Raw genomic sequence first — 10,818 nt, 5'->3', positions numbered from 1 at the left:
TCAGGGGCAGTGTGTACATATGCAGCCTGCTCGATCGCTACGGTCGGGATAGCTTGGAAGGAACTAGGGTTATACCCTGTTTTGCCGCCTAGGACGGCTAAGTTGTATTCTATTAGTCTTTTACAAGTTTGTAAACTGATTTTGGGATTCCGTGTGTATACTTAATATTTTAATGAAAAAAAATCATTTTATTGACCAAATCTTTCAATACCTAATATTGACTTGGTCTTTAATTACACATTTATGTTCAAATGACTTACTTAGTGAATTAAACACACAGTGTAACGGTCTTAGTTAACCAGAGCGCTAGAAAGCCACCCAGGCAACACAATCTACTACTACTAAGCCAAACATATCCAAAAGGATAGGAATGGCAACCCCAAGCGCAACTCACCGTTGTCCAAGGAGTAGGGACCCCACTACCCACACCTAAGCAGACCACCCCTTTTGCAACCAATCAGAACCACCGAGAACCCACATCTCCACACCTATTGAGAACAACCCACGCCGCTATTTTCCCCAAAAAAAAAAAAACCAAAAGGTCCAATAGAGAAAAAGAGAGGGAGAACGTTCTTCGCTTAGTTGTTTTAAAATTAATTCTACCTCAAACAATGATACTTGTGGTTAATACTTTGAAATACATATATATATATATATATATATTAACGCACATATCAAAGATCAACGGCAACATTTGTCAAAAAAGAACATAAAATCAACGGCAAAGGACAGGACACAATGCCAACGACATTCCAAATTTCTGAATCCAAATGACAACTCAGCAAGTTCTCTCCTCTCCTCGCGAATGAATAACTCCAAACAATTAATAACAGCTAATATATTAAATCTAATGAATAAAATATGTATGCAGCAAGAAAGTTTCCATATAAATTTAAAGAACTAGTCAACACACCAAATTCTCACTTCATCGCCTAGATTTAAGGAAAAAGAATGCAATTTGAAATTACCATATGGTCAGAAACATGGTGATATTTTATATTTCCTAACAAGTAAATAGGGTCAAGAGCAGTAACATTATTTTCAGATAATTTGTCATCTCGTATTACTCACCGAAAGACCAAAAGTAATAACAAAGTTGTTTTCCCCTCAACCATTTCTTTTAACGGTCAAATTACAGTAATTCAATATGATCAAGATTTTTATTTTAATCACTTAAAGCCTGCCACGAACCAAGAAGACAGTATCTTTCTTTCTAAAATTTAAAGATATCAAAAGAAAAAAAAGCATCGAAAAAACAAATGGCCCCGAAATAAACACCAGGAAAGGTCCATCGCCCCTTGCTGCATTAAAATAGAAGAGGTATTAATACAAACAAAGATTATGAGAACAGGAAAACAGAAACATATTTATTAAAATATAATAATGATAATCTCCATAAACAATAGAATCACTGGTACCAAAAATCTAGGATCGAAATGAAGACAAGTTGTTTTCTACTCCAGCACTTAAGGTTTCAGATCATTTAAAATGCTACCCGAGTCTCTTATAAAAATTTGCAACACATAGTTAGCTTTTAAAACAAAAAAGGTTCACCAATAATCATATTAGAAGTAATTATTAATGTCTGATTGTATCTGGCATAATTTGTAAGCATGACTGAGTCGGCACAACAAGAGTAGTAAACATGCCTAAGCAAACACGAGACATAAATGTGTCTAGATTGACATGACATGGACATGAGCATGAGCACAAGTACAGACATGATAGGTAGGCATGATCAGACTTCACTTTTCAGCTTCTTTCCAGAAGAGATGAAAAAAGGAATTCTCTTTTCTATTCAAGGGTGAAGAGAAAAGAGAATACAAATTGTTGTATCCTGCTGCTTTCGATGTATTGGTCAAAGAGACTTTTAACTAAAGCTGATAATGCAACTAGACCTCCTCATAGTTTACAAAAAGTAGGGAACATGATGACAATACAAATTAGTTTGCAAGGGTAACAAGGTTATGACTTTTCCAAAGGTGATTCTATAGGAACAATAATTAAACAAGAGAGAAAATGCAGCTCAAAGGAGAAATGTAGCCAGAACAAAGGGCAACAATAATTAATTTTCTAAAAAAGCTTTGGAAGGAAAGAGTGGTTTCTACGCTTACAATATGAAACGAAAACAACTTTTAAGATGACATAACTTGATAGCTACATAACTATTACGGCACAGAACTATTTTTATTCATACTGAGAACACATCTATAAAACCACAAACACAACTTGTCTCTTTCTTTTTTAAAAAGTAACTAGTATGTACAGAATAAAGGATTATATGTGAATCTCACTGGAAAAGGGAGAGGGCAAGATATATATTTTTTTAAAATCAAACTAACATTGTAGAAAGACCTTACAAAGAAGAAAAACAGAAAATAATGCTATGAAACATTGAATAAGATGAACAAACCCTTCAAATAAGAAATGCTAAATCAGGAAGAAAAAACCTGATGACATTGATAAAGAACAATACCATGCCATCCCTTCTTTAAGACTTAAGTAATTTCAGCTTTTCAAGATCTAAGGAGAAGTACATATAGCTTACTAATGTTTAGCCGGTGTGGAGGCTTAAGCCTCACGTTAGACAGCACTGTATCATGATTATAAGTCTGAGCAAAACTATAAGACGAAATTATTTTATAGCTTAGAAAAATTAAAGCAAAAAAACGGTAAAATTTCAAACCAATCTGTTTAACTAATTTGAATAAAACTACTCTGGAAAGTAATTAACTCAGAACAATAAGAATCAGAATTAAACTAAACTTCCTGAACTTTCAACATTACTTCAGCATTTGAAACTATGAGACCCTTCATCTACTACCGACTTTCATCTATTATTTTCTGCAAACGTTATTCTAATATACATCAATGTCATCAACAGGTGACATTTAATAAAATGCCTTAGTACCAGAACAGCAGCTTTAAAGAAAGATTTCAACTTATGATATTTGATATTTATGCTGCATAGTCTCAAAAAGGCTTATAATTGAATAAAGTTAACAATAGCAAGAGAACTACTTGTGGATAGACAAATCGTTTCAAAATCTTTTAGACATGTTCTGACTTGATTCCGCCCCTCTTTTGATGCGGCAGTGATGATTCATTGGTTCATTCCTTTCTTGATTTATAGTTGTGAAGAGATAATAAATTTCCATGGCTACTACTACTACAGATAGAGTAGTCCATAAATGATGACCCGGTTTGAGAGAAAAATGCATTAATGTCACGGTCAAGCAAAACTTAGAATTAGATTTGAGCCACTGATTATCGACACATCCGAGAAAGACAAAGACGATTCAAATTAACGGATATAATTTTCAACCAAACTATATATTTCAATGTAAAGTCACAAACTTATGCAACAATACAAAATCTCAGAAAGAACAATAATAATTCCATCACACACGACACGAAAAAATTATAAAAAAATACCAAATGAATAAAGTCAAGAAATTTATCTTCTCCAGTGGAATATCTCATTAATCGAACAAAATCCCCAAATTACAAAAATTAAAACTTAACCCTAAAAACAAAAAAAACAAAAAAAACAAAACAAAATTGAATCATTCCAATTCAAGCATCTAACGAATAAATCGAGAATAAGGAAAGAGAAAGCGCAAACCTGAGGAATGAATCAATGGCCGTGTTCCTTGGCGTGCTGCTGGTGCTCGAGATGGCGACGTTCTTCGGGCAGAGCGACGAGGTAGGAGAAGATCATACCACCGAAGCAGACATGGTAGAGAGGGTCGATGGAACCGGTCTGAATGTACTTGGCGTTGTAGTTGTCCAAGCCTCTCACGACGGCATTCTTCGCACTCTCGATCGAGAGCAATGGCTTAACGTGACCGGGCAATTCCTTCAACTTCAGGCCCCTAATCTCGTTGTAGAAGTTCCTCCACGCCATTTTTTTTCAATCACTATTGGACTCACCAAGAATATTATGAATTCGATGGACAAAACCTAACCCTAGAAAATGGAGGATGACCAGGAAGAGGATCTCAGAGACTGAAATAGTTTTATTCGGAGAGATTTGCCGTATGGTCCCTAGACTATACAATTTATTACGATCTTGGTTCTTAAGTTTTAATTTTAGCAATTAAATTCATAATTTTTCATTTATTCAAAAATTGGTCGTTAATACTGGGAAAAAAAGATGAAATTACATTTTATATGAGATTTTTATTAGAGTGGGCAAAAATATGGTTTTTTTTCAAAAAAAGTTAATCTATGGTTTTTTTTAATACTTTTCACTTTTATGGGTTTATTTTCCCATATTTTTGTATAAAAGTTGGTTTATGCCATAGTTTTACTCTTAATCAAGTTTTATTAATTTGGAAGGGTATGTTTGAAATTTGATTATTATTTTTTTTAGCTTATTTGTTTTTTTATATTACTAATTTTATATTAAATTTTTCTTTGGTTGTTTTGCAAAAAATTTTTTGTAATATGAATTGTTTTTAAAATTATTTTTTATTTATTATAAACATGTTTTTTTTAGATTGTACGTTTTTTTTTCAAATTCTGGGTAAGGTAACCAGTTACTTTATTGATCTTTGATAGTTATGTAAAAAAAATCTTAGAGCTAGGTTAAATAACATGTACCAGGAGGGGTAACCAGTGGTAACCAATTATCCTGAGATAAGTAACTTTCTCCCATAAGATGGGTAACCAGTTACCTAAGAGGGGTGACGAGTTACTCATATTAAATATGAAAAGAAACATCAAATTTGAAAGAAAAAGTGGAAGAACACTTCATTAAAAAAGGAAGAATAAGTAACTATGATTTTAGTAACATATGTAACCAGTTACCATAAATATACACATATCAGAATGTGAAGGTAACCAGTTACCCCCAGAAATATACACACAAAGAACATGAAGGTAACCAGTTACCTATTCACGTTTTTATATTTTTATTAGTTTTCTTTCCAAATTTTGGTATTCCTATAAGTGTTACAGTAAAAAGAAAATGCTAAAAAAATTGATTTGAATTTTTTTTACATATAGTGGAAAAAACTATAAACAAAATTACAATAATAAAAGATAATAATAAAAAAATAGTAAAATAATTATGTAATGTTAAAATATATGTGTGAAAAAAATGAAAAAAAAAATAAATGGAATGAGAAAAGAATAAGTACAAAAATGAAAAAAAAAAAACAAAAGAAATGATGAATGAAAAAAAAAATAGATGAATAAATAAGAATGAAAAGAAGAAGAAAAATAATAGAAAAATGTAAAGAAAAAAAATGAATGAAAAAATTGGTAGAAAATTTTGAAAAAAAAAAAGAAAAAATAGAAGAAGAAAAAAAGAAAGAAAAAAATCTCATATGTTGAAAAAAGAAAAAAGAAAAATAGAAGGGGAAAATAATAAATACAAAAATGAAGAAAAAATAGAATGAAAAAAAAAAGAAAAAAAACTGAAAAAATATGAAGAAAAAAAACAAAATAATATAAATGAAAGGAAAAAAATTAATAAATGCATAAAAATGAGAATAAGAAGAAAAAGAATGGAAAAATTGAAAGAAAAAAATGGATGAAGGAAAAAAATGGTAGAAAAAAAAAAGAAAAAGGAAAAAATGAAAGAAAAAAATAAGTAAGGAAAAAAAAGAAAGAAAAAATAACTGAAAAATAATAAAAAAAATGAAGGAAAAAATTAAAAAATAAAATTACCTTCATAATAAAAAAAAACATAATTATAATAGAAAAATGTAGCATTTCCATATTTTAGTTAGCTACTAATTGTGTTTTCCATACTTTAACTTCTTCTTTAATAAATTTTCCCATACAAATTAAGAAAAGTTTAATTCCCATATTTTTTCACATTGATGGTATAAAAGCCATATTTTTGAAAAATTCCCGGAAAAAAAAGGTCTTGTTAAAAAACCACCTTTGTCCAAGACACAACAGCTATGGAACCTTTGGTAGGGCTAGGTCTCGTTTGGGAATAATAATTAACTAAGGATATTAGTGGTAGGGGTATTTTGGACAGTATACCTTGGGACTTGGGTTTGAGCTAGACTTTAGAAATGGGATTTTGGGATAGGCTTCTCCTTATTTATGATCCTGGGGAACTTACTAAAGCTATAAACTGAGTGTGATATCATGTTTTGTATATAAGACCCAAAATTGATCGACCACTCATATAAAACTATGATAAGGACTAAAGGTAATGTAGTGTCCCAAATTTAGTAATAAGGCTTAGGGCTTTGATTAGACAATAATTGATTTAATTATGATAATATATGAATTTGGTGATTATGTGATTAGACATGCATGATTGTGTGTATTAAATATGCACGTGGACCCATTTTTGTGAATAGGGGGTGTTTGTAATTTTGGTCCGTTGAGGACATAAGTGTAAATATGCATGTGTTGTGAGTGAGACCCCAGTGTTATGGGGATATATTTGAGATGTGTGATCCGAGACGATCCTAGGGTGCAGATTAGCGGAATAGTCACAACGGAGTCAGATACCCGGCTCAGGGTGAGTCTAGGGGTATTTTGAGAACTTGGCATGTGCCTGGGGTTTATCAGGTAACGGGCAATTATTAGCAATGATTTGGGTATATCGGGATTAAATGGAAATTTATTAGGAACACTCGAGGAACTAATAGGACATGGAAAATGACGATTTAGCCCTTGGGGTTGTTAAAGGATAGGGTTATGTCCAGAGGGCATTTTGGACTTTTCACTTAGGGGATAGGCTTGGATGGCTTTAGATAGTAGAACCCACCAGAAGTAGAAAGAACTCTCTCTCTCTCTCTCCCTACACGGTTCTATCTTTTCTTTTGGTGTGCATAGAGACTAGTGGGGCTTCTTAGGGAATTTATGCAAAAATTGAAGGTTTGGAAGCATAGAGACTGAGGAATCAAGCTAGGATCAGCTGAGGATTTATTCAGGGTTATCATTTGCAGAAGGGGTATGAATTCCTATGCTTCTTTGTTGAATTGTGAGTTTGATATTGATGTTCTTGAGTTTCAAACTCAAGGTTTGAATTTTGGGCTGTAATGGAATTTTGGTTTAGCTATTAGTGTGGCTGTGTTGTCTAAGGTATTTGGGAATGCTTGAGAGGTTTAATTATGGCTTTAGTTTATGTCTAGGGTGGACTTTTGGTGAGTTGAGTTCAGGGAAAACGCAGAAAATGGTGAGGTTTCTGGGTTTTTGGGATTGCGTCGCGGTCCTGTTCTTCAGGTGCTGCGGCCCATGTATTCGAAGAGGCTAGAAAGCCTCTGTCTGCCAAGCGCACTGCGGCGCAAGGTGTAGCGCGTTGCGGCCTGTGTCCCTCAGTAGATAGGCATTTTGCCTCTGACTTGGGCGCACCGCGGCCCTTAAGGGGCTAGGCCGCGACTCAAATGTGAGATGTTGGTCATTTGAACGTTTTAAGTTCGGGAACTCAAACGTTAAGGCTCAAGAAGGATTTTACTACCTGGTTTGGTAGAATCCAAGGTCCCGGAGGCTAGTATGTAATTCCAAAGGCTTTTAATTGATTTAGATCATGGTGGATATTTATTAATATGTTGTGACTAGGTCTTACCGCTCAGGCTCGAGATTAGGATTGTAACGACCCAAATTCACTAATAAGGCTTAAGGGCCTTGATTAGTGTGCCAGGAGGGCATGATGGGAATTATGTGTGATTATTATGACTTAAGCATGTTATATGATTACTTGAGTACTTGAGATGCATGACTATGTGTGTTAGTGTGCATATAGGCCCAGATTAGGTTAGAAGGGCATAATCGTAATTTTAGCCATTATGGGCCTAACTGCTTTGATATATGTGATAATTGTTGAGACCACATTATTATGTGGATATATCTGTAATCTATGACTCGAGACGATCCTAGTGAGCAAAGTAGCGTGAAGGTCATAGCGGGGATTTATACCTGGCTCGGGGTGAGCTCAGGGGTGTAAATGGGAATTTAGTGGATAAGCTGGAGATTATTGTAACATTGAGGAAGGCTATTGGTGATTAGTAAGGTATTGGGAACTAAGCGGGAAATAATAGAGACATTCGAGGAAGTAGCGGAAATTAGGCAAAATGACTAAAATACCCTTAAGAGGACTAAAGGATTAGAGTTAGCTGTGAGGGCATAAAGGTCATTTGACTTTTAAGGAAGGGTATTACTGAGGTTTTAAGATAGTGGGATTTATAGAATATCAAAAGGGTCTGAAAAAGAAGGAAAAAGAAGGAGGGAAAACAGAGAGAGTTTCTTGAGTCGGTTTACACTTTCCTTCACCTATTTCTGGAGAATTTCTGGAGTAAAGCCTAGAGGAGAGCTGGGATAACCAAACATCAAGAACCTTGATCTAAGACTAAGGAGTTGACATAGGTTTAACAGGGTTTCACCAATACTTGAGGTAAGAATCTAGAGTTCATCCATTCTCTGTTTCTGGTTTGTTTAAAGTTGTGGTACTTGAGTTGAATTGAATGGGACTTTAGGAAATTCAGGCTTAGGGCTGAGGAGCAGCAAGCCAAGGGAGCCTAGGGTTAGCTTGTGGGCGAAATTCTATCAAAGGTATGAATTCTAAACTCTAGTTCTGATGTTCAGCTGGTTTATGTTAGGTTCTGAAGTTTGGAGGTGGCTATGGTGAATTTTGAGTTTGTGATTGCATGTGCTTGGAGTTTAGATGTTTAGGGTGCTTGGGATGAGTGGAGTGTGGTCATGAGGTTGTTTTTAAGTTTGGGTAAGAGTTGGAAGAGGTTTGGTTGAGGTTGGCTCGAGAGAAATCGCACAAAGGAAATTTTGGTGTTGGGCTGCCTGTGACTAGCGCTACAGCGCTAGCCTTTGGGCGCTGTAGCGCTAGGCCCATAAGCTGGAAGGGTTTTGGTTCTGTCTGTAGCGCTATAGCGCCCTCCCAAGAGCGCTGTAGCGCTACCCTGCCTTCTGAAGGGGATTTTGGGGTATTTTGCAAGGGTTTTTGACCTAAGGTTTGGGGTTTGGTTCCACCACCTTGTTTGGTGGAACTAGGACATCCCGGGGGGCTCGAGATTAGCCCCGGGGCTAGGTTTTGAACTTGAGGATTGATGTTGACTTTGACCATGATTGTGTTTAGGTAAGCGCTAGGGCTCGAGAGGGATCGTGCTCAAGGTGTCGTGACATCGAAAACTAGTGAATTGAAAGGTAAGAACACTGCACCCGAATGTATGATTGTGATGGGACTAAGTGCTCCCGAGAATTGTTTTGTGTCATCGTTGGTATTATGCCAAGGGACACGTATAAGCGATCTAGGAGTACCGTTCATGAATTTAGCGCATGGGACGCGATTTGGCCACTGGGAGCCAGAAATGAAAGGATAACAGAGGGAGCAGCTTGTGAGCGCTAGCCCTGGTTATCATCTGTGCATTGTGTTATATGAGCTGATATGCTTTGTAAATGAAATACTTGATTATTGATTATATGAGATACTTGACTATTGATATGCTTGAGTTTATGAGATGCTATATGAGAAATGGATTTGACAGCGAAATGTGCGTGCTCTATTATTAATGTGTGTTCTTGCTGGGCCTTGGCTCACGGGTGCTTCGTGGTGCAGGTAAGGGCAAGGGCAAGCTGGACCAGGCCTGAGGTGGAGGGCTCCGAAGTGTAATGTACATAGCCAGCCGTTCGATCACCACGGTCGAGGAATGTGTCAGGACAGAGAATACCTAACAGCTCACTTTTGCCTTAGTATGGCCAGTCGATGTATCTAAACGTTGTAACTTTTGTAAATGGCTTTCAAACTGTCAATTTTGGGATCCCATGTTCGTAAACAATGTTTGGTAATGAAAACGTACTTTTGAGACCAAAGCACTTTTAATCCTAGTTCCTTTACTATTTCAGTACACGCTTTTACTTTAATGACTTGATTAGCAAGTCTGGCACTTTATAAACACACAGTGTAGCGGTCCTGGCTATCCAGGGCGTTACAAGGATCGTGCTCAGGATCGCTTTGGATTGTCAGCTCGGGACACCAGGTAAGAGAATTGCTTGTACTCGTAGAGCTATGTGGTGTGTTGTATTGTATGTATTGTTTATGTTTGTTATGCCATACATGGCAAGAGCCGGGAGAGGCAAGAGTCGAGAGCGGCAAGAACCGGGAGAGGCAAGAGCAGGGTGCGGCAAAAGCTGGGAGCGGCAAGAGCCGAGAGCGATAAGGGGACGGGATCGACGTTAAGCATGCTGAATGCTGACCGCCAGAGTGAGACCCCCAAGGGTGTTGTACATGTTGGGTTTTATGCCCTAATTAAATATTGAAAGGTGTTGGGAAAACTTATACAGGATCTTTATTTATTTTCATGTATATCTAATATTAAACAAATTAATACGATATAGCCTAAAACATGTTTCTAAAATAGAATTCAAAAAGAAACAAAGAATAGAATACTTACAGTATACGCAGCGGAATGAAACAGTCCTTCCTTCAGTTTCTCTAACTTTTATATCCTCTCTGTCGCAGAGTATTATCAAGAAACTGAACCGATCTTCTATTTTCTTCACAATCTTCCAATGTATCCTTAGAACCACCTAGACTAATATGGGCAATTCTCAACACATGAGATAGATATAGAGAGAAGAAGAGAAAATAGCAAAGAGGCTTAGAAAATGACTTGTGTTTGGAGAGAATCTAAAACTATCAGAAAACCAGTGATTAAACTTATGTTTTGACTTCTCTCTAAGCACTCATTTTATAGACTCAATTATGTCATTTAATTTAATTAAAAAATCAATAAAATAATGGTCATTTTGAAGCCCTAGGTCGAAATTATCATGGGCTTTAGGCCCGTGAAATTTCACATTTGATTATAAGTCCATTGGACTTAAAATCAAGGC

The 10,818-nt window shown here is 35.7% G+C and overlaps 1 protein-coding gene across 1 annotated transcript; it reads right to left on the bottom strand.

Annotated features, from left to right (window-relative positions):
- Positions 1-1,085: 1,085 nt before the first annotated feature.
- Positions 1,086-4,034, bottom strand: LOC133782201 (uncharacterized). The gene is made up of 2 exons (XM_062221421.1): positions 3,626-4,034; positions 1,086-1,301 (listed from the first exon to the last, which is right to left on the bottom strand). The coding sequence occupies exon 1, from the start codon at positions 3,905-3,907 to the stop codon at positions 3,638-3,640; it is 270 nt and encodes an 89-aa protein (XP_062077405.1). The 5' UTR covers positions 3,908-4,034; the 3' UTR covers positions 1,086-1,301; positions 3,626-3,637.
- Positions 4,035-10,818: the final 6,784 nt, after the last annotated feature.

Source organism: Humulus lupulus, chromosome 6 (genome assembly GCF_963169125.1).
Source record: "Humulus lupulus chromosome 6, drHumLupu1.1, whole genome shotgun sequence".
NCBI classification, from domain to species: domain Eukaryota; kingdom Viridiplantae; phylum Streptophyta; class Magnoliopsida; order Rosales; family Cannabaceae; genus Humulus; species Humulus lupulus.
Note: the sequence above shows the minus strand (reverse complement) of the source record. Positions and strands in the feature narration are given on the sequence as shown.

Coding starts and splice junctions, on each gene's coding strand:
- LOC133782201 (XM_062221421.1), bottom strand. CDS start 3,907: ATGGCGTGGAGGAACTTCTACAACGAGATTAGGGGCCTGAAGTTGAAG.